The sequence below is a fragment of the Lynx canadensis genome, chromosome E3 (genome assembly GCF_007474595.2).
Source record: "Lynx canadensis isolate LIC74 chromosome E3, mLynCan4.pri.v2, whole genome shotgun sequence".
NCBI classification, from domain to species: Eukaryota; Metazoa; Chordata; class Mammalia; order Carnivora; family Felidae; genus Lynx; species Lynx canadensis.
This window is the reverse complement of record NC_044318.1, coordinates 32,342,024-32,365,411: the sequence shown is the minus strand read 5'-3', so window position 1 is coordinate 32,365,411 and position 23,388 is coordinate 32,342,024. Positions and strand designations below refer to the sequence as shown.

The following is a 23,388-nucleotide window of genomic DNA, read 5'->3' as shown; positions in this document are numbered from 1 at the left end:
CGGGCGGGGGCGCGCGCGGCGCGGGGCTGAGCTCGCAGCGCGCGGGGCTCGGCCGCCGGGACCGCCGAGCCGGGGCCGCGCAGGGCCCGCGAGGAGCGCACGAGCCTTCGAGGTTGCGGACGAGGGAAGGAGGAGCCGCAGCCGACGCCGGCGCCCGCCGGGAGAGAGCCCGAACCCGCCGCGGGCCATGAGCCGCCGGGCCCCGAGAGCCGGGCCGCGGTCGGGGCAGCGCTCCGCCGGCGCCCCGGCCCGCCCGGTCGCAGCTGCGCGCCTGTAGGTACGGCCTGCTCGTCCTCAGTTCCCTCGTCCATCTCCCCAGACCCGGTCCGTCCCTGAGGGCGTGCGTGTGTGTGCGCACGGCTGCCCGGGGAAGCGCGGCCGCACGCGCCCTGGTCCGCGCGTGTCGTCTTTGTGTGCGCGGGTGGGAGGGAGCGCGACGGAGGAGATGCGTCCCCAGCGGGGACCCACTAGCCGACCCCCTCCCGGGCTGGGCGGGAGGGGCCGAGCCGCCTCCGGAGCAGCTGCGCCCCCCGCCCCCTCCTAGGGCCCAGGCCGAGTGGGTGGGGCGAGCTCAGCGGGCCCCCTGGAGGAGGGGTCTCTGGCCCGGGAGCGTCGCAAGGGAGACCGAGACTCTTCCCTTGGCTGCGAGGGCGGGGGGCGGGCCCACCTGGAAGGAGGGTACGAGCCCCGAGAGGACCCTATCCAGTCCACAGTCACCGGGCCGGCACGCCCTCCATTCGGCCCAGGCCATCTTTCTCACGGTCCCCAGTTCGGCCCGCCCACCCCGGGAGCTCTCCGACCGCCCTCGATAGTGGGGAGGACCGTGGAGGGTGCCCGAGAGGCCGGCTCCTTTAAGAAGGGGCGGGTTCATGCCCTCCATTCAGGCCCTTCGGCCTCAACCATTGATGAACCTACTGGCCGCGCGGGGCCCGGGAACCGCGCCAAGGCCGGGCAGAGGCTGGGACCCGGCCCGGCCCCCATCAGCCCACGAAGTGAGGTCCTCAGAGGGAGAAGGCTACAGTGACGGGGGTCCCTTAGGAACCGCGCAAGGCCGGTCCGGCTGCCAGCCTCAGGAGTAACTGAACATGGATAAGCCAGAATCTGTGTTCACACCGACTTGGTGCAGGGGAGAACCTCAGGGGTGGGAGTCAAACCTGGGTTGACCCCTACTTCTGCACTTTGAGCCTCCATTATCTACCTTGTAAAATGGAGACTGTGCCGCCTATCTCCTAGCTGGGGGACCAGTAAGAGTTGTCCGCTTCAACACAGGCCACCGGTCGTGGGGTGAGTGAGGGCAGCAGCAGGAGCGAGGGGAGGTTCCCCTAAGCTGTCTCTACCGGGGACATGATCTGAAACCTCCCCTACTCTGCCCCCACTTTAAACAGATCTCTTCCCTCCTAACCTCCCTGCTCCATTTAGGAGGCCATTGGTCAGGGGACTGATTAGAACCTTCTAGCTCTAGGAACTTTGGGAGAGGTCTGGCAGTAGGGGCAGTGCTGGGAGGCTGGCATGAGTCAGGGTGTTCATGGGGGTCTGGAAGGCAGAGTTTCCCACAAACTTCCCTTTTACTCCTCTCTCCCCCTAGAGGGCATGAATGAATGATGGTGGGCAAGAGATTCCGAAGCAGGTTAATGGAATGGTTCGAAGTAATTGAGGGTTCATCTATGCATGCTTTTCCTCTTACCTACTGTGAAAATTGTGTCTAAATTTTCTAAACCCTTCCTACCTACTTAGTGGGTCTCCAAGGAGAATCCATACATGCATACCTAAGGGTGGTATTCCACCAAGGCTGAGCATTTGGTTTTGAGTCGATGTGCCAAGCTGAGGGCGTCCTGCTGTTTCTCATGTAGTCTTTACAATAACCCTGTGGGTTTGTTACTATTATTACCACCATTTTACAGAGAGAGAAACAGTTTAAGGGAAGTGAAATGACTCGGCCAGAGTCACTCAACCAACAAGCCAGGCCTCCAGGTCTGACAAAAGCCTGGTTGTTACCTCTTGCACTACCTATCCTGGGTTGTAGGGAAATGGGGCGTAGGTGTCTTGAGCCTCCCGGCTGCTGTCCACATGGGGTTCTTGGTCCAGTCTTGGAGCCCACCTCACTTCCTGCTCCTCATTTGTTCACGTGGCTCCAAGGGCAGGGTCAGCCTTGGAGCCTTGGGGAAGTTTCTCTTCCCTTCTCACCTGGCTAGGTCTGTTTTTATGTCTGCACTCTATCCCAAGGGAGTGTGCCTCCTCGTCTAGAGGAGGTTACAGCCAGCACCTCTTTGGGCAGAGCATCAGTGTGTAGGAGTATAGTATCTTTTGACTCCTCTGGGTGATGCAGGATTTGGGCTCCATTCTCCAGATACTTCGGACCCTCTATGTATAGGGCCCACCTGGGGGTGCGTATAACATCTGCTGGGGGTTCATGGTCTGGTGCTATTGTAGAGGAGCAGGAGAGGGAGGGTGGAGGCGGGGACAGGACAAAGGGGGCGTTCCCAAGGCCTCCATGGGCTCAGTGGCCTGGCAGCTACTGGGGCAGAGGAGTGGGAGCAGGCGGGACAATGCCTGGCTGGATGCTGAGACTCCGAGCAGAGAACAAGCAGGGGTTGGAGGACGAAGATGTAATAGAACTTGGAGGTGGTGAGTTTGAGGCGCCTGGTGATCAGCCAGGCTGGGAGTTCAGGTGCTTGGAGAAAGACCCAAGGAAGCCGTATAAGCATCTGCGGTACCCGGAGTATCTCAGAACTGAGGGGAGGTACTGAAGGTCTCAGGAGTCACTGGTATGTGTGTCATGAAAAAGCCAGAAGGCAGACAGGTGGGCTGGGTGGTGGGGGTTGAGAGCGTCTCGCAGGTTTCAGGGGCCAGGCCAGGGAGGTCTGGGAAGGGTGTGAATCCGGACCTAGGTGAGATCCATGGCACTGAGAGAGAGGGAGAGACCTTTGAGGCTTAGGCCAAGGCTGGAGAGGGGGTGCCCCCGCTCTGTACTAGTACAGCTGGAGCCATCCCAGCCTGCATTCCACCTACAGAGCCTGTCCAGGAACTGTCCAGCACCAGGTGCTCCTGAAGAAAGATGTGCTTCCCTCTAAGCCCCCCAGGCCCCAGCCTAGCTTATTGTCCTGGGCCCTGCTGCCTGCTCTCCTGACTTCTGTTTCCTGCAAGGCCCAGCTCTGGACTCCCCTGCCCTCCACTCTGTCAGAGTGCCGCTTCTCACGGTGGGCATCTCCTCTCGGGAGGCGGGGCCTAGGTCCCCCACGCCCACCACGAATGCCCTCAAAGGAGAGCTTCCCAGGGACAGGGCCCTGTTGTAAGTAGCACATGCCGCAGACAGGTGTGAACTCTGCTGGACACTCCCTTCTTGCCCATTCTGTGACCCCAGACCCACCAGCATGGCTGCTGACATATAGTGGGAAGCCAGCACACATCCAGTGAACGATAGGCTAGTCACCTCCCTTGCAGCACTTAATTTCTTCATCTGTGCAATGGGCAAATCCTGTCCTCCTGGCTGGGAAGGTGTGAGGGGAGAAGGGTTTGAGGGGCATCTTGGGTGGCTCAGTTGATTGAAGGCTGACAATCTGACTTGAGCTCAGGTCATGACTTCACGGTTTGTGAGTTTGAGGCCTACGTTTTTTTTTAACATTTTTTTAAATGTTTATTTTTGAGAGACAGAGTACGAGTGGAAGAGGGGCAGAGAGAAACAGACACAGAATCCAAAGCAGGTTCCAGGCTCTGAGCTGTCAGGACAGGGCCCAATGTGGGGCTCGAACCCATAAACCACGAGATCATGACCTGAGCCGAAGTCGGACGCTTCGCCGACTGAGCCACCCAGGCACCCCAAAAATGAATAAACATTTTTAAAAAAAAGAAGAAGAAGAAGAAGAAGGGTTTGAAACAGGGGCATAGCCCAATTGGATGTGGGTTCTAGGAAAAGACCTTGGCCACACTGTAGAGCCTGGATTTGTTGGAGGGTTGGAGGGGTCAGTGGGAAACAGGGAGGCCAGGGAGGAGGCCTCTAGCCATCTGCTCAGAGCAGTGAGAGGAAAAGAGGGAATGGATACAGAACATTTAGTAAGTAGAAGCAGAGGACTTTTGATCTTTAAACCATTTACTTTTTTTTTTAAGATTTTTTTTTTAAGTTTTATTTACTGAGGGAGGGAGGGAGGGAGAGTGTATGCGGGAAAGACAGGGAGGGGAGGAGCAGAGAGAAAGGGAGAATCCCAAACAAGCTCCACATTGTCAGTGCGGAGCCCCACACGGGCCTTGATCCCACGAAATGTGAGATCATGACCTGACCGAAACCAAGAGTCAGACACTCAACCGACTGAGCCACCCAGGTGCCCCTTTAAAATTTATTTTCTTTTTTTTTTTTAATTTTTTTAACGTTTTTATTTATTTTTGAGACAGGGAGAGACAGCATGAACGGGGGAGGGTCAGAGAGAGAGGGAGACACAGAATGTGAAGCAGGCTCCAGGCTCTGAGCTGTCAGCACAGAGCCTGATGCGGGGCTCCAACTCACGGACCGCGAGATCATGACCTGAGCCGAAGTCGGATGCCTAACCGACTGAGCCACCCAGGCGCCCCTAAAATTTATTTTCAAAGTAATCTCTGCACCAGGTGTGGGGCTCAAACTCACAATCCCAAGGTCAAGAGTTGCATGTTCCACTGACTGAGCCAGCCAGGTACCCCCCACACCCCCCCAGTTATTTAATCCTGTGATGGCCCTCTGAGCCCTTTAACAGATGAGGAAACTGAGGCCCTAGGAAGCTGTGGAGCTGGGATTCAAACCCAGACGCACTGGCTCCCGATCTCAGGCTTTTAACCTTCTCCACTGTCCCACATGTCAGTGATCAGATGTGGACCCCCAAGCAGTGGGGCCTCTGTGAGGGGGGCAGCTATGGAAGCCCAAGGACTGGGGTCTATGGGTCCCAGAGTTCGTCCAGGGTGGGGGCATCAGTGGAAGCCCGGGGGCTCAGCAGAAGGGTTTTCACCACCCCACAGTGGGAAAGGCCGGGAGTGTATGATAGGCGTGGGGAAACCCTGGGCACAGAGCGCCAGGAAGCAGCCCGTGTGGGAGAGCAGCATGGTTGTTGGTCCCTTCACGGCTGTAGAAACTGCTGCTCAGAAAAGCCAGGACCCAGGTGCCTGAGCAGTTAAGCGTCCAACTTGGGCTCAGGTCATGATCTCATGGTTCGTGGGTTCGAGCCCCACGTCAGGCTCTGTGCTGACAGCTCGGAGCTTGGAGCCTGCTTCAGATTCTATGTCTCCCTCTCTCTCTGCATCTCCCCTACTCACACTCTGTCTCTGTCTCTCTCAAAAATAAACATTAAAAAATTTTTTTTTTTTAAGAAAGCCAGGGCCACCTAAGGGAACCCCCCCCCCCCACTGCCACCCATACAGGGCCAGAATCCCAAGGGCTCTTAACCTGCACCTGTCCCTGTCACTAGCCAGAGCGCCCTCCTCCCACACCCACTCTGCAGCAAAGTCCCAGCAGGTTCGAGGTTGTTAAGACCAGAAATCACACCCATTTCTGCCCCTCCAGGGTCGTGGGGTGAGCACGGATATTCTGTGTGGGGAGGGCGGGGAATTCCAGCCGCCTCCTCCAAGGAGGCCCTGGTTCGAGCCTGCCCCAAGAAGATGAGGACATGCTCTGGGGTGGGTGGGGCGGGGACTAGACTCTAGAGCCAAGGCCCGAGGCCCCAGCAGTGACGCAGAGAATGTGCCCCGTGTACTCTGAGCCTCCGTCCGCAGGACAGACTCAGGCAGCCAGTAGGCAGACGGGACCACTGGCTGAAGGAACGGCCCAGAGGTTGTCTGCATCCTGTGAAGGGAGGGGTGCAGAGGAGGGGCTGGAGGGGACTGTCCCACAGAGGCCAGGAGGTCAGCTGGAAGGAGAGCAGGATGGAGGACAGAAGGAACAGGTGGGGTCGGGGTAGCCGGGTCAGGAAGCCCGGAGGAGAAGACAACAGTGGGCATGGTTGAGGCCACGTGAGGCCTTGTCTCCTCTTCTGGTGCTGGGGGGCCCCTGGTAGAGACCACAAGCTTCCCAGCTATGAGTGGCCTCATGGCGGGGGGGAGGGGAGCACTGCTCACCCGGTGCAAAACAGAGCGCCCTTAGTTCTGACCCTCACCACCCCTTCTGGCGCTTGGCCGTCTGGGTGCTCTCCAAGCACGGAGCTGAGCGAGGGTGCAGGCGAAGGGTCGAGGACCTTGGCGATGAAGGAGCTTGCCCCCCAGGACACCTTTGCAGGGTACTGGGTGGCTAGTTTGCGCTGCAGGGCTTCCTTCCCTTCCCTAGGGGCAGACTGCCTTCCGTGATGGTAAAACCCCCAGCTGGGGCTCCCACAAACAAGGCCGTGAGGCCCCTGCAGGTCGTGGGGCCAGGCCGGTGCCTCCTGTTCCAGCGGGGCAGAGGTCCTCCGCCAGTTGGATCGATTGGTCGTCAGCCCATTAGCGGGGGTGGCCAGGCTGCCTCATCAATATTTTAAGGCATGACCTGGCCGTGGGGTCCGGAACTGCGTGTGGCAGGGGCTGATGACTGGCCTTTTTTCTATTCCAATTGTGAGTGCTATTTTTACTACCGGAAGGCCAGCCGCCCCCTCTCCCAGGTGGCTAACCGGGTGGGGGTAGGGTCTCCCATCTGGGTTCCTGGCCGCAGGGTTAGGAGAGTCCGTGGTTGGAAAAGTGACAGGCAGGGACTTGATTAGGCTTCCTCCCTGAAGCCCCCTCCCTTCCTGCTCTGGCCCTGGTGAAATGAGAACGAAAACCAGGAGCCAGACAGGCCGGCTGAGCCTCGGAAACCCCCCAGGTGATGGATCAGGGGAGGGTGGTCTACCTGGGTGGGTACCCTTCGTCTCCAGCCCCAGTCCTCAGAGAAGAAGCAACCCCTGCCCGTCCCTGGTCCCAGGGGGGTGACAGTGAGGCCCCAGTCTTCAGTGTCCAAGGGCCGTAACAGTCCCAGGCCTTAGAGGCCCACCGCTCCAGCGCCCCATTTTACTGGTGGGGAAGCCTGAGGAGACACAGAGCCTGGCCTGAGACAGAGCCCAGTCCTCCAGTGCCCTCCCGCACCGACTCAGCAGGTCTCTTCTGGCTGTATGGGGCCACAGGAGGAACTGGGACTCTGCCCATGGAAACAAGAGGGCCAAGGACCACAGGGACCATGGGAGCTCGGGGAGGGAGGGCCAGTGTAAGGAGAAGGCTTCCTGGAAGAAGAGGTTTTACACAGTCTAAACGCCAAGTAGAATTTGAGTAGTCAGTAGAGTGAGGACAGCTGTTCAGGCAGGAGACTGGCACAGGCCAGGACAGGGGGCCACTGGAGGAGGGAGAGCCAGGGCCATCTGGATTCATCCATAAGCCTTCCAGGCGAGCCAGACAGTGGGGGCCAGGGTGAGTTCATCCACCCTGCTTCCAGGATCGCTGGGCTCAGCTTTTCCCACGTTGGGGTCTGGTCACCTGCAGAATGGGAGAGGGCCCCATCTCATTCATGGGGTGACACTGGCTGGTCCCTGGAGAGGGCTGGAAAGGCCTCCTGACTGCACCTGAAGTTAGGGAGGACCCCGGCTCTGCCCGTGGCCGCCCATGGATTATAACATTGCAGAGTCCACCTCCTGTGCTGTCCTTCCAGGAAGGGACACCCCTTACCCCCATTTTAAAGTGAAAAAACAGGCTCAGAGGTGGGAGTTGTGGTCATTGTCACTCACCCAGAGAGCAGTGGGGTCAGGCTTTGAGCCTAGGTCGGCCAAGATCCCTGCACTTGGTCTCATCCCCCGTTTTGGCTCCGAGGGCAGTTCGGTTGGGGACAGTACCTCACTGCTCCTGCCAAGGCCGAGGCCTCTTCGGTATGGCTTGCAGCCTTCTCTTTGCAGACAGCCACGTCTGGGCCTCTGTCTCCCTGTCTGTAGCTAGTGTGGGGCTCCCTGCTGGCCCTACTGTTTGTCACTTACCTCTCCATGCCCAACCCCTGTCCTTTCTATGTAGCCCTGGCTAGACCTGGGGGACACTGAGGCCCATAGGCTCCTGGCCAGCGAGCAGGGGTGGGTAGGGGAGATCAAGGCAGTCCAGTCTCTGCCTAGGACGTGGCCACAGCCACCATACCCTTGCCAGATTCTTCTCTTGAGGTCCACCCCTATCTCCAGTGAGGGCTAGCTGGGACCCACGCTGTGAGAGCCTCCCCTCAGGGCCCCATGCCTCCACTGTGTCCCCTTCAAGCAGCAGGAAGAACAGGGAGGACCAGGGATTGATGTGCAAAGAGGCGCACCGGGACTGATTTCCTCCCTGCGCCCCGTTCCCCTGTGGGGCAAACGGGTGTTCACATTCGGTGCTGGATTCGGTGCTAGCCCTTCCCAGGCTGCTGTGTCATCCACTCTGACCGCTCTGATGGTACAGGGGGAGAAGTGGGGAGCACTCCCACCTGTGGGGAGCACAACCACACGGGGTAAGTGGATGGGCTTGGAACAACAGGAACAGAGCCTCACCGGCTTAGCCGCCGGGCTTTCTCCCCACTCCCACCCCCAAAAACGTACCCCCTCGGCAGGTCAGGCCAAGGCCTTGTCTCTCCACCTTCCCTGGAGGCCTTGCTGGTAGTGGCAGGTGTGTTCCCACCTCCGCCCTCATTCCTGGCATTATGACTCAGGCCTGTCTCCTGCCCCCAAGGAGTGTCTATGCTGGATGGGGGGGGGGGGGGCAGACGTGGAAACAGGCACCTGGAGCACCCTGTCATTGGCACCTTTCCCGAGGGGCATACCGGAGGGGACTGTGGGAGCTTGGAGGAGATCCTCATGCCACATGGGTGGGGGAGGTCAGGGAAGGCTTCCTGGAGGAAGTGCCCCTGGATTAATTATGGGTGCCTCAGCCCCCGTTCTCCCCCAGCCCCTTCCCCTATGTCCTGAAAGTCAGCCTCCGAGTTATTGTTCTTGCCTACAGTGAGGTCACTCTTTGTTCTCCTCCCTCTTCACTGCCATAAAGGCCATCGCAGACCCCACCTCCTCCGGGAAACCCTCCTAACTCCTCGCTACCCTCTTCCGCAGTGCGGGGGCAGGAGTCGCTGAGCAGACCGCTGGTTTGGAAAACTGTCCTCTGTGCTAAGTGCCTCATCAAGTGGCCCGTTTCCTCCCTGGGGCTGCCCTGTGGTTATTGACTGCAGATCGATGGCCGAGGTTGCCCCAAGGTGAGAGGGAATTCCCACAGTGCCCTATGGCCCAGAGGCCCCGCAGATGATCTCACAGAAGTGGGGCAGCTATTTTTACCAGGCGTTTAATTACAGAGTTTGGATCCCAGAGGAGAGATGAGATGATGCTCCCAGGAGCTGTGAGGGAAAGGCCATGCTGGGTAACGTGGGGATCCTGGGAAGACAGGTGAGGGCTTGACCCTCCGTCTCAATTCCCCTAACACCAGGCTGGCCCCCTCAGACAGGGGCTCCCCAAGGCAGGGCAGGACCACATTACCCCACTTATTCTCCACTGGTAATTTTCACCCTGGCCTGGGGTCAGGGGTGGACTACGTACGTACACACAATGAGCTTGCTCTGTGCCCCCGTGGGTGATGGCCACCTTGGGGGACAAGGAAGCAAGGCCGCCCAAATGACTGGCCACACCAGTAGGGTGGCGATTCAGAGTGATGAAGGCTGGATGGGCCTGGGAGCAGGAGAAAGCTGGCTGACGAGACAGCTGGGATCCCTGTGTTGGGGCCTCTTTAGGAAAACCAGGTTTGGATGGGAGCTCTGGAGGGAACAGGATTCTAGAAGGTGGGAACACAATAGAGAGTGCAGGCTCCAGGGGTGGAGAGAGACCTGAGAGGGCAGTGCCTTCGGTGCCAGTATGAAAAGTTGACTCCTACTTTTCTTTTGAAGCTTCTTTATTTTGAGAGAGAGAGGGAGGGAGAGAGAGAGACAAGAACAGAGCATCCAAAGCGGGCTCTGTGTTGCCAGCACAGAGCCCAATGTGGGGCTCGAACTCACAAACCGTGAGATCATGATCTGAGCTGAAGTCTAATGCTTAACTGACCGAGCCACCCAGACACCCCCAAATCGGCCCTACTTTATCCATACCAGGTGACCCACGAGTCCTGGAGTCGGGGTGAGAATCCCCGGTCGATCACTAACAAGCTGCATGTTCTTGGGCCCCATGCGAGGGCTTAGGCAGTGACAGCTGTGACATGCCTGTGGGCCAACGTAGGGCTCGAACTCACGACCCTGAGATCAAGAGCCGTGTGCTCCTCCAACTGATCCACCGCCATTCATTCAGTGTTTACTGCGCCTCCATGTGCCCGGCACTGGGGACACAGCCACTTAAAATACTGCATTCTCAGGGGAAGGCCGTGGCGGGCAGTTGGGGATAGGACAACACAACCAAGCAGTGGAATCAATGATAGATCAGAGAGGATAAGCATCGTGGAGAGTAGTAAGCAGCCAAAGGGTGTGGAGACACCAGCACTGAGTGGAGCAGGAATCTTCCTTCCTCTCAGTGGAGTGGGGGTTGGGGAAGGCTGTTGGACAAGATGGTATACGAGCAGAAACCTGAAGGAGGTGAGGGAGCGTGGGGGAAAAGAATATTCCAGGCAAGTGCAAGAGAGGATTGCAAGTGCAAAGGCCCTGGGGCTGGACCCAGCAGCAGCCTAGCAGAGTGGCAGGAGATAAGCTCAGTGAGGTAAGTGGAGGCAGATCATGTGAGGCCTAGGTGGTTATGAGTAGGACTTCTACTTTTTCCCTTGAGTGGAATGGGAGCCAATGCAGGGTTTGGAGCAAAGGAGGGACCTGATCTGTCTTGTTTTAGGAGTGATGACTGGGTGTCTGGGTGGAGAACAGATGATTCGGGGGTGAGGTCAGGTTCCGGGGGACCGGTGAAGAGGCTGCTCAAGTACTGGAGGCCAGAGAAAGGGTCACGTGGGCCCCTGGGCGGCAGCCTGGATGATGAGGAGTGGAGGAAAGGTTGGGTTCTTGGCATATTTCAAAGGCAGAGCCGAGCGTATTGCACTTGACTTCTTGCCCACCTGCCTTCGGAGGCCCTCGGATAGAGGTTAGCTTGGGATGCTAGACAACAGGAAGCTCATAGGGACCCCAAATCAAGGCACCTGGCACCCCAGCCTCTTTCACCAGCCCCAGAAATGACCTTGAGAATGCTCTTTGAAGGGTATGACTGGGGGGAGGGGCTGCCTCCTGCAGACGCCTCTCTCTCTCTGCTCCGAATGGCCACAGGACGTAGCCCCCCCCCCCGCCCCACCTCAACACACACACAGCCCCAGGGAGCCCTGGGGGGGTGGGGGGAGAGGGGCCGAGTAGTGAGCGCTGTGGTCACAGGGTCACTCCGCACTCTTGTCGCCCACAGCCACAGGGGGCTGCGATGGGACGGGAGCCATGAATGGTGCCGCCTCCGGCCCCGCCGCCGCCGCCCCCGCCCCGGTCCCCGACTGGCGGCAGTTCTGTGAGCTGCACGCGCAGGCGGCCGCCGTGGACTTCGCGCACAAGTTCTGCCGCTTCCTGCGGGACAACCCGGCCTACGACACGCCCGACGCCGGCGCCTCCTTCTCGCGCCACTTCGCCGCCAACTTCCTGGACGTCTTCGGCGAGGAGGTGCGCCGCGTGCTGGTGGCCGGGCCGGCGCCTCGGGGGGTGGCCGAGCACCCCGAGGCCATGGAGCCCGAGCCGGCGGGGCCCGCGGCGCTCAAGGCGGCGGCGTATGGCCACTCGCGGAGCTCCGAGGACGTGTCGACGCAGGCGGCCGCCAAGGCCCGCGTCCGCAAGGGCTTCTCGCTGCGCAACATGAGCCTGTGCGTCGTGGACGGCGTGCGCGACATGTGGCACCGGCGCGCCTCCCCGGAGCCCGACGCTAGCGCCGCCCCGCGGGCCGCCGAGCCCCCAGCCGAGCCGCGAGACAAGTGGACACGGCGCCTGCGGCTGTCGCGGACGCTGGCGGCCAAGGTGGAGCTGGTGGACATCCAGCGCGAGGGCGCGCTGCGCTTCATGGTGGCCGACGACGCGGCCGCGGGCCCGGGCGGCACGGCCCAGTGGCAGAAGTGCCGCCTGCTCCTGCGCAGGGCCGTGGCCGGCGAGCGCTTCCGCCTGGAGTTCTTCGTGCCGCCCAAGGTGAGCGCCAGCCCCGACCAGGGGTGCGACTGCGGGTGCCAGGGGCTGGCTTCCGGGCCACACTGCCTGGCTGCCTGCCCTCCTCCATCCTTCATCTGGGGTCCCTGGGTGGCTGGAGCCTCCCAGACAGGGTGACAGTGGCACAGAGAGGGTGCCTGAAATGTGTTGGTCCCCAGTGCCGCCCAGCCCCTGCTGGCCGGCCCTTTTCTGACCCTTTCCAGGCTTTGAAAGCTGAGCTTCTCGCTGTCACCAGCATTGCTGCTCACCTGAGTGCACCCGGCCCCTCCCCAACTTGGGGGCTCTCCATGGGAGCCCCGGGGGCAGCTATAGGCCTCCTCCAGGGGGCACACCTGCCCTATTTGGAAAATGGGAAGCATTGTAGTAACAGCGGCCCACTTTCCAAGGGCATGCGGCCCGCCCAGGCCTAAGCCTGGTGCGCAGTCTCATCCCCCGCCAAGACCCCTGCAGGGTGGGCATCGTGGTCCCCAGGTCACAGAACAGAGAACAAAGGAATGCTCAGAGGGGAGGTGTGGCCTGCCCAAAGGCACACTGCTGGTGGGTGGCAGAGCCGGGCTAATTATACCCACCACCCTGGTGGTCCCTAGAATGAGGGAGCGTGGAGGTGGGAGCCGCGTGTGTGCTAGGAGATTCGGAAAGGTGGGAGGTCGTGCTGGTGCAGCAGCTGGCAGCATCCCCAGGAACCACCCAGGCCCTCAGCCCCCACCCCAGGCCTACTCGACTCCCAGGCACCTTTAGTCACCCTGAGCCTCTCGCCTTCTCCATCTCCCGGTCTGTCTCTCCCCACTGCCTCCTGGCCTCTCTCCACTGGAGGTACAGGGCGTGGGCTCCCCAAGGCTCGGTGCCCACGAGCTGCGTGGACTCTGGAGAGGTGACTTTCCAGGGACACGCTTGCTCCCTGAAGAGCTTTCCCCTTGAGTCCAAGGACCCTGACTTCCCGAGGGTTTTTTCCCCTGCCAGGCCCCCACCGTTAGGCCCCTGAGAGAAATCACTGACCACTATGCCCAGCTCCACCGCTTGTCAGACAGACCGAGGCCTGGCAAGTGGGGGAGGGGGGTGGGGCTTGCCCAGAGTTGCCCAAAGGGCAGGGGCAGAGGCCCAGGGCTCCAAAGCCTCTGGGCCTGAGTGGCAGTCACAGCTGCCTGGCCATAAATAGCAGTGTCTGCAGCCCTTGGGGGGAGGACGTACAGGAGATGGGGCCTCTCTGTTAGTCTCTCTGGAGCCCACCATTCACCACTGACAGAGGGCAGAGCTCCTGAAGGGTCACTTTCCCAGCTCTGAGGAAGGCAGACGGGTGGGTTCCTAGCCCCTGATCTGGCGTCAGACCCTCCTTTTTCCAACGAAGTGTTTGTGAATTCAGAAGTGAACCCCATAGAAGGTAGATAATACTATGGTCAGGGCTCAGGTCAGGTCCCCCAAATGTGTTGGCTCCCAGGGTGTGTGAGCCCCACAGGGCATCCCTGCTGACACCCCTTCCCAATGCCTTTTAGTCCTGTTCACCCACCCCTGGGCCAGATCTCCTGCTCCTGGAGGCCTAGCTGCACCCTTGGAGCACAGGAGCACGGAGTCCGCAGGCTCAGGGACTTTTTCCTGGGATCCTCAGACTTCCCTCTCACAGCCCCATGAGTCAAGTCTCTGGCCTCCTGCTCCCTCATCCTGCAGGAAGCCTCGAGACCTCAGGTCCCCCCCACCATAGCCCTTTGCCAGGCCAGCCCTGGGGGCCCAGGGAGCAGTGGGCCTGGCCCGTGCTGTTGGGGAGCCATCAGGAAACCTGTATGTGCAGGACTAGACGGTCAACTTCAGTGGGGCAAGCACTGGATACTCTGGGGGCCCTAAGGAGGGGAAGCTCGGGCTGCAGAAGTGTCCACCAGGAGCAGAGCCCCCGGGACGGGCCTCTCCGGAGGCACACGAGCTGAGTGAGCAAAGGCTGGAGGTGCGACACAGCCTGACAGCTCTGGCCAGGGAAGAGGAATGGGGAGGTGTGGCTGGAGCGGGGTCAAAGGCCGCTGGGCCAGGACAGACGCAGTTCAGATGCCAGGCAGGGGAATCCAGCTGAAGCCCCCAGGCCAGGCCTGCCCTGCAGGACCACACGCCCCTGCTCCACTGGCTGGCACGATGGCCTGCCCTGGTCAGCCGAGGCCCTCGGTCCCTGCTCCAAGTCCCGCCAGCCTGCACCTGCTGGATGGCAGCCAGTGCTACCAGGAATTCCCATCAGCCTGCCCACCCAGCGTGTGGCCCTTCCCTTTCCTCCTGAGAAAGTCCCTGTTCTGGAGCCCAAGCCCTGCCGGGAAGCCCAGTCTCAAGCCAGCCCGGGGGGACTTTAGGGCCATGGCCAGGAGCTTTGGAGCAGAGTGGGGCGGGGCCAGGCACAGGGTGGCCCTCCCCCGGAGACCTGATGGCTCACCTTGGTTAAACCCCACACTGGCCCCTTTTCCTCCCCCCGGGGACATGGCCCTGCCCAGCTCCGGGAGCCCTGTTCTAAGTCAGGGACTCCAGAGCCAGGCTCTGGAAAGTCTAGTCTAAAGGGGGAGACGAGCATTTTTTCCCTAAATGAACTCAGACCAGAAGATCCCTCCCTCCATCACACACAGACAGGGGGGAATATTGTCTGTCAAACGTTCGTTTCAGAGATATTTTTACCTCAGCATGTATGTGCCGGGTCACGATGTCAAATCTATTTCTTACTATGGGTCAAGGTCAAAAATGTGAGAACCACAGATGTGGTGGGTAGAAGGGCTGCAGAAGGGCAGCCCGGGTGATTTTCCCCTCAGGGCTCAGAGGTGGGAGACTCCGGTGTCAGCTCCAGCTGTCTGTGACTCGCCCTGTAACTATGGGGGGAGGTCCCTTGTTTCCCAGAAACCCCCTCAACGTAGCCATCGGTGGAAAATGGAGTTCAGAGCACCTCTGTGCCCAGGGCTGCTCTGACCTCCGAGAGGTGGGAGGGCAGCGAGGGTGTCAGAAGGCCCCGGGTGACTCTCTCACCGCCCCTTCCCCTGGTCTCCCAGGCTTCCAGGCCCAAGGTCAGCATCCCTCTCTCGGCCATCATTGAGGTCCGCACGACCATGCCCCTGGAGATGCCAGAGAAGGACAACACGTTTGTGCTCAAGGTGAGCCCCGCCCCCAACCTCACAGATCCTCTGGCTGCCCCAGGCCACCTCTGCTGAGGCCGCTGCCGGGGTGGGGGTGGGGGGGCTGCGGGTGGTGAGGGTAAGGAGCCAGCAGCAGGGCACGGAGAGGCAGCCCTGGTGGGGAGGCCCAGGACCCTACCCCGATGTCTAGCACACAGCTAGGTCTCGAACCCAGGCCTGGGCTCTAGCACCGTGGGCTCTGGGTGTCACCCACCATCTGCCCCCCCCGCCCCATTCCCATTTCCTCCTGACCCCTTGAAGCTCCTCTGAGTTTCACTTCCTCGCCTCCCTTCCCCAACTGGAACCAGCATGTCCCCACCCCGTAGTCTGCAGCAGTTATGCAAATGCCCCTGTCGCAGGGCACCGGAGTGTGGGAACCTGCCTGGCCCCACGGAGGGCACAAAGGCATTGAGGGTGGGCGGGAGGGGCACCCCAGTGGGTCTGGGGGCAGCTCGTCCTTTTTCCCAGGCTCCACGGTACCAGGGTGGCCCGCTGGGGTTACTGAGGACACAGCTCCAGGCTGCCAGCGCTGTGGCCCTGTGCCTCCTCGAAGCACTGGAGGGTGTTTGTGAGGCCAAGTCCCCAAGGAGGCCCGGTTCCACCCACCCAAAGCTACATGAAGCTCCCACCCCCCTCTCTAGGCTCCTCGTCGGGTTTATGTTTTACTTGGCCCTGTTTGTTTAGTCACAAACTCCCTTATTCGTTTAGCAAATGTTTGCCAAGCCCCTACCCTGAGTCACCCCAGGCCAGGGGCTGAGAAGGTAGTCCCTCCCTGCCTGGCATTCTTGTCTGCTGGGCGAGACAGGCCCAGAGCCTCACTCCTGACAGCTGGCTGGCCACCGTGCTTCTGACTATGCCTGGGAGCCCCGAGGCAGAGGGGCTCACCTGCCAGCTCCGCTCTGGGCCTCAGTTTCCCCATCTGTCGAGACAGGACTTAAACCCCACCACCACCACCAGCTCTAAGATGCCAGGAGTCTGCAACCGCTTTTTAACCGAGACGCGCACACGGCAGGCTGAGAGCTCGGGGCCTTGGCATCACGGAAATCTGGGGTCAGGTCCCAGCGCCGCCACTGAGTGCTGGTGTGAACAAGTCAGCTGACCTCTCTGACCCTCAGTCTTCGCCAGCAAATGGGGAAAACATACCGCCCCCCTCACAGGGCTGCTGGGAAGAGGTCCTCAGGTGACGGAGGTGCAGAATTGCACTCTGGACCACAGCTGGGGTTTCCTCCTCCTCTCCGCCCCTCCAGACGCTAAGGTGTGGGAGCCCCTTGACTCGATGTGCTAGGCCAGCTGGGCCTTCATTCACTTAAGGGCGGTGACACTCTTTTACTCCATCTCTGGGGTGCCAGGGTACGTCCCTTCCTTGGCCAGCATGGCTTCCTCAGAGGCTGCGTCCCCAGGGCCCAAGGAACTGGTCAGCAGGGCTGGACATCGCCCCGGGTGAACCCCACTGGCAGGCTCTGGAGGGAGGGGCTGCCGAAAGTGTGGCCAAGGCTCCCCCCCAGGACCCCGACCTGGGCTTGGGGTGCTGCCCGATGGTGACCCGCTGTCTTCCCTGCTGCCCGCACCAGCGAGCCCCCGTGATGGAGGGGGCGGGATGAGCCATTTGTCCCGGAGTCTGGAGCCCTTGCTGAGGGCACTAACAGACCGGGACTCCTGGCTACCCCCTCCCCAGGTAGAGAATGGAGCCGAATATATCCTGGAGACCATCGACTCACTGCAGAAAACACTCGTGGGTGGCTGACATCCAGGGCTGTGTGGACCCCGGGTGAGTGCCCCAGGTGGCCCTCAGATGGGTAGATGGAGTGGGGGCCTGGCTGGGTAGTACCCTTGGTTCCCCCTAGGGGATGAGGTTTCCAGCGAGGGCGGGGGCTGAGCTTGGAAGCTGGGCTTTGCTCATGGCAGTCCTGTCCATGTTGGTGCTGCCGGCCAGGCTCACGCCGTTCCCCACCCCCAACAGGCTCTTTGAAGCCTACTGCACAGGGCCAGGGCCTCGGGACCTGGGAGAAGGTTAGACTGATGCTTGTCCCCACTCCAGGGTAGTCTGAGACCACTAGGAGATGGGCAGTGATGGGGAGAGCCCAAAGGGCCAGGGGTGGGGGAACAGAGGCAAGGCCCTGAACCCAGCCCTGGGGCTCAGAGAAGGCGTGCTGGTAGAAGGACTCACCTCTTCTGAAACGTAAAGGAAGAGCAGGCCCGAGCCAGGCAGAGGGGACTGCTCGGCCAAAGGTGTGAGGTGTGTGAGCGCCGGGGACTTGCGGGGAATGTCGAGGCCTCCGGGTTGCTGGAAGTAGAGTTGATGAGGGCGACTTTGATGAGAGCCTGGGAAGTTGGGGGCAGTGGGGAGCCATGGGTAGTCATAGGCAGAGGGCAGCTACGGTCAGCTGTGTGGGGAGGAGCAGCAGGGAGGCTGGCTGCAAGATCCAGGAGAGACTCTGAGGCCAGGAGTAGGAGGGGCAGGCTGGCCAACCCCGGAGCACTTGGCAGCAGCTTGTCTGGCTAATGGGGTGAGCCAGGCCCGGGGGGAGGGGCTGCTGCTTTCTAATTAACAGCTTCATTTGAAGAAGCACAATTAAAGGCCTGAGTGCCTCCCAGGCCCCCCGATCCCCAAAGTGGCTGTAATCCCTCCCTTGCCACCGTCCCAGCCATCTGGTCTGCAAACTCTTCCCCCAGCCCCTGTGAAGGTGACCCTCACTTTGCAGCATTTTCGAGCTGGCAGGGTCCCAGATGCCTCATGTCACGGACAGGGAGACAAAGGCCGGGGCAGGGAAGGGAGCCGCCTGGGGCCCCGCCTACCACCGTGCCCTGCCATCGTCTGAGGGACACCCCCTGGGGTCCCAGGAGGAAGACTGCACCCACTTGGCGAGCCGTCCATATGGCCTAGTCATGTACGTGGTGGCCAGACAGTGAGCTGATGGTGTGACAGAGGGACGTGGAGGCAGAGGGACCCAGGCCAGCAGGAGAGGGCTGCCGTTGTCAGCCGGGGCATGGCTCCCTGAGCAGCCGGTGGCTGGGGTCCAAGTCCCGTGGCAGGACACGGTTGTGCTTTCCTGCCTTCACAGGGACAGCGAGGAAGACGCCGAGCTGTCCTGTGCCCGGGGAGGCTGTCTGGCCAGCCGAGTAGCCTCCTGCAGCTGTGAGCTTCTGACTGACGGTAGGTGGGGGCCGAGCTGGCGGGGGTAGCAGAGGGCAGGGCCGGAGGGGGTGGGTGTTCCCAGACGGCCACTTCTCTCCAGCAGGGGACCTGCCCCGGCCCCCAGAGACAACGGCAGCCGTGGTGACAGCTCCACACAGCCGAGCTCGAGATGGCGTTGGGGAGTCCCTGGTCCACGTCCCGCTGGAGACCTTCCTGGAGACCCTGGAATCCCCGGGTGGCAGAGGCAGGGACAGCAGTAACACAGGTGCAGTGGGTGTGGGGTTCTGTCCCCGGCCCTCCTTCCTGGACCCCCACCCCAGGCCGCAGAGGCCCCTGGACTCCCTCTAAGGCCATTCCTGAGCCTCAGAAGTCATGACATTTCACGCCACCGGGTCCAGTGCTTAACAACTCAGTAGGCAAGTCCTACTTGACCCCTCCCACGAGCCCTGGGTTCCACGGAACATGCTTGTAAAGGGTTGGAACCAGGAGTGGGGGACGAGGAGACTTGACTCGTTCCCAGGTTTGTTGCCGACTTACAGAGTGACTCCAGGATCATTGGTCGCCCTGTGCCTCAGTTTACCTCATATGCTGAACTAGTGGGTTGGGTTGGTGCCCTGCCCTGTTCTAAGATCATTCAAACAGTATTTTATGTGCAAATACCCAACAAGCTGTCGCATCACCTCTCATTTACTTCCCCCTCGCCACCGCCTCCCGTCCACTCCCCCATGCCCCTCACGCTGTCGTCCTCTCCCAGGGGAGGAGGGAGCGGAGGCAGAGCCTGAGGCCGAGCCTGAGCTGGAACTCTCCGACTACCCCTGGTTCCACGGCACGTTGTCACGGGTCAGGGCGGCTCAGCTGGTGCTAGCGGGAGGACCCCGGAGCCACGGCCTCTTCGTGATCCGCCAGAGCGAGACTCGGCCTGGGGAGTACGTGCTGACCTTCAACTTCCAGGGCAAGGCCAAGGCAAGTCAGGGCAGGGGAGGTGGCACACAGAGGCCGAGTGGCCGGCTGGAAGGGAGAGGTGCTAAGGAGGTGCCAGGAGCAGGCTCCGCGGTACAGGCGGGGCGTGACTGCCCACAGGCACGCCCTCACCCCACCTTTTTCCCCCCCCCACCCCTCTGAGGGCTGCAGTCAGCCCCAGATGTGGCTTCTTCACTGTCCACATGGGGAAGCCACCCACGTTTTGGCTGACCCCACACGAGGCCGGGACCTTCTGAGAGTTTAAATCTGACCCTGTACCTTGCGGATCGCTTACCACTGAGACTTCTGAGGGTCTGTGCCACATTGGTGCAGAGCGGAGTCAACCAAGGCCCTCCTGCCCCACCCACCCCCACACGGCTCTCTTCTTCCCTGCTCAGGTCAGTTCCCCAAGCCCTCCCGGGCCCCGGCTCTGAGCCAGACCGGTGGCAGGCCCAGGGTCACAGAACCGCACGCAGGTGGGGTCCTGAAGAGCCAGGCAGGAAAGGAGGAGGAGGAGGACTGGGCCAGAGGGCTGCCATGCAGGGTCTTAGGGCCGGGGGGTGCTCCTGACCCCACCAGCCAGAATAAGGGGTCAGTGACCCGAGGCATGCAGTGAATGGAGAATCCTCGAGGGGAAGACGAGCAGAAGGGAGGTCCAAACAGGGCACAGCAAGGGAGTGGCCGTGCATCCAGATGGGGGGGCTCCTGAGGAAGGGTACTGTGTGCTAACAATGACCTAAAGTGCAAAGGAAAATATGACAGAACGTTGGGGCGGGGAGGGGTGGTTTGTGGCTACAATGTGACCAGAATGGGCAGGAACCCCATCCCACTCCCCCCAACCATCCCAAGTTTCCGATAAGGAAACAGACCCGGCCCCGGCTCCTCCCAGGACACGGTTCCCGTCAGTCCCTGCTGGAGGAGGGGGCACCCCAGGACTCCTGCTCCAGGCCTGCCTTGGTGGTCAGTGCCCCAGCCCCTGGTTGGCCTGCCACAGGCCCTCCCCCGGCTCCCTGGGCATCTCTCCTCGGCAGCGCCGGCCCCGCCATGAAAGAGACGGTGCCTCCCCGGGGGACACCTCCTTGGAAAGCAGCTGCCCTTCCCAGTTCCTCTGGCAACCAGGCACTTAACGCCCGTCCCTGGCAGCCTGAAGTTTACCTTCCGGGCCAGCACTGCCCCACACAGACTCCCTGGAGGGCCTGGGTCTGACTCCTACCCAAGCCAGAGGCTAGGACCGTGTCCGGCCCCCTGTGGGACATCAGTGGGGGAAGGGAGTTGGAAGGTGGTGAAGCAGAGTGGGAGGCTCCTCTCCTTCCCAGAGCGTGACCCAGCCTTGAACTCACCCCATCTGCTGCCCCATCAGAGCAGGGTGACTGTGCAGCATTTGACGTGTTCGTCGTGGGATAGAGCAGGACCCCCAGCCTGCTGCTTGCACACCTCCTAGGAAGAAAGACCCCTGTCTTCCTAGGCAGCTCTCTCCATCTTCGGGTAATATGTCCCGAAAACTGAGACGCTCTGCCTGGGCCTCTACCCCCAAAGGCCCTGCCCAGACTTGAGGCTATAGTAGGACCCACTGTGCTTTTCCTCTCCGGCTGAGCCCCTGCCCTAGGCTGCCATTGATGCTCCCTGGGTTCGCTCACACTGTTCTGGCAACTTCTGGCCCTGCTGAGTGGCAGAACTTCTTCACGGGGCTTCTCTGTCCTTTATGTAGGGGGCCAGGCCTGTTTCCTCTCCTGGGCGTACCCTGAAACCCTCCTGTCGCTGGCTCTCTTGCTACACCCTCCCGCCACCCCCCAGACAACCACCCTTCCTCCTGTAGTACACACATTGAGCAAAATAAGGCTGAGGCCAGAGACCTGTGGCTCACCACTAGAGACCACAGGCCTGTGTCTCCTCTCCCTGAGGCACCTGTCACATGTGGGCTCCTCTGGAGACCCAGGAGGAACCAGCGCTATCCCTCGTGCTTCAGGGGCTCCTGCGACAGCACAATTGGGAAGCAAGATGTGGTCACTCCTCCCCAGCTGGACTCAGGGCTGTTTCTACCCTCTGGGCTTGGACTCTACAGGAATAACAGCTGACCGCTCCCTGCTGGGGTGGGAGAATCACACAAATGAGTTCTCTTCCCAGCTGGGTGCCCTGTGACTGTGGGCGAGTCCCTCCCAGTGCCTCAGTTTCCCCATCTCTAACATGGGGGCTGTATCTCGACCCTCGAGGGCTAGTGGAGACGAGAGATGGGGTGTGAAGGGCATGACGCGGGTGCGTCTAGCACAGGGACGAATGCATGGCTCCCTTCGGTCCCAGCCTGGCTCTGTTGCCCTCCTTCCCCATCCTTACTACAGGGGTAACCCCCTAAGAGGGGGCTCACGTGTGCGGCGTCCCCGCTCTGACACAGCCCCATGTGGCCTCTTCGAGACCTCGTGTTCCCCGTGCCCCCCAGAGGCGCTTGCAAAGCCGCTGGCTAGTCCAGGACCCCGCCACTGACCGTACCCACCTGTGTCCACAGCACCTGCGCCTGTCCTTGAACAGCCACGGGCAGTGCCACGTGCAGCACCTGTGGTTCCAGTCTGTGCTTGACATGCTGCGCCACTTCCACACCCACCCGATCCCACTGGAGTCAGGGGGCTCTGCAGATATCACCCTACGCAGCTACGTGCGGGCCCAGGGCCCCCCACCCGGTAAGGCTCCCCCAGTGGGCCTGTGTAGACAGGTGGGCGGTGGGCAGAGGGAGTCACCCACAGGTGGGCGCGGCACTGCCAGTCCGGGTCGGAGGAGCGCCAGGTCTTGGGCGGTTGTAAGCACTCTGGGCCATCGGGGTTGGGGGGAGACTGGCAGCCCGGGGCCAGGTCCGGAGTGATTCCGGGCAGGCGGAAGGAGGTCGCCCAGAGGCGGCGCTGCAGGGGTCCCTAGACGCCTGCACAGGTGGGGCTCGGCGCCGCCGAGCTGCTGAAGGAAGTGTCGAGGGGGGTGGTGAGGGTGGCCAGCACGCGCAGGTTTGTGTGTACCTGGGACGTTAGGTACGCAGGGATGGGGGACCGGAGCCGGGAGACCTGAATGCGAGTCCTGGCCCCGGGTGTGATCCCAGGCTACCCGGCACTCCGCGTCCCCGCGTGACAACGCCGGGGCTGCGGAGGGCTGGGGGCGGCCAAGGGTGCCCGGCCGGGCCCTGACGCGCCCGCGCTCTCCCGCCGCAGCCCCGGGGCCCTCGCCCAGCGCCGCGCCCGCGCCCCCCGCCTGCTGGAGCGAGCCGGCCGGCCAGCACTACTTCTCCAGCCTGGCCGCCGCCGCCTGCCCGCCCGCCTCGCCCTCGGAGGCGGGCGGCGCCTCGTCCTCGTCCGCCTCGTCGTCCTCGGCCGCGTCGGCGCCGGCCGCCCCGCGCCCCGCCGAGGGCCCGCTGAGCGCGCGCAGCCGCAGCAACAGCGCCGAGCGCCTCCTGGAGGCGGCGGGGGGCGGCGCGGACGAGCCCCCGGAGGCCGCGCCCGGCGAGGGAGCGCGGGGCCGCACGCGCGCCGTCGAGAACCAGTACTCCTTCTACTAGCCCGGCGCGGCGGCGCCAAGGCCCTGGGGCCCCCCCCGGACGCGCCGTGCGGCCGCCCCCGTACCCGTCCATCCCTCCGTCCAGCGGACCCGGCCGGCCCCAGCCCGGCGCTGGGTGGGAAAAGCGAAGCTCTTCAGTGAAGACATAAATGTTATTAAAGAGCCTGTTTTAGGGACTGCACACGGCTCTCCTGTCGTCCTTTCTCCTGCCCTGGCCTCGGACACCGCTCCTCTGGGACTGCGGGGAAGGAGGGCGGGTACCACACCGGGCATCCCCATCTCCTACACCCGCCCTTCCCTATCCGGGCCCACAGTGGCTGGATCCAGCTGGATCCGGCTCTGCCTTAGGGGATCCAGCTCCCACTCCCGCGAGGAGACGACCCGAAGGAGACACCGTGCTAAAGCACTAGGCCCCACAGCAGGGCTCAGGGAGACGGCCCCGGGGGGAAAGGGATCGGGGAGGGGGCTTTATTGGAATTTTGGGTGAGCTGTGACCTGAGCAGACCCTTGGGGGGAAGAATGAAGGGTGGTGGTTGGGGAAAAAGGAGAAAGGAGGG

The 23,388-nt window shown here is 61.7% G+C and overlaps 1 protein-coding gene across 1 annotated transcript; it reads left to right on the top strand.

Annotated features, from left to right (window-relative positions):
• The first annotated feature begins 51 nt into the window (after window positions 1-51).
• On the top strand, window positions 52-23,012 carry SH2B2 (SH2B adaptor protein 2). Its single transcript, XM_030300790.1, is given in 10 exon segments — window positions 52-277; window positions 11,301-12,058; window positions 15,082-15,183; window positions 16,880-16,927; window positions 16,929-16,972; window positions 18,267-18,358; window positions 18,441-18,605; window positions 19,095-19,303; window positions 21,801-21,972; window positions 22,489-23,012. Coding segments are annotated over 9 exon segments (1,905 nt in total). The 5' UTR covers window positions 52-277; window positions 11,301-11,329; the 3' UTR covers window positions 22,833-23,012.
• Window positions 23,013-23,388: the final 376 nt, after the last annotated feature.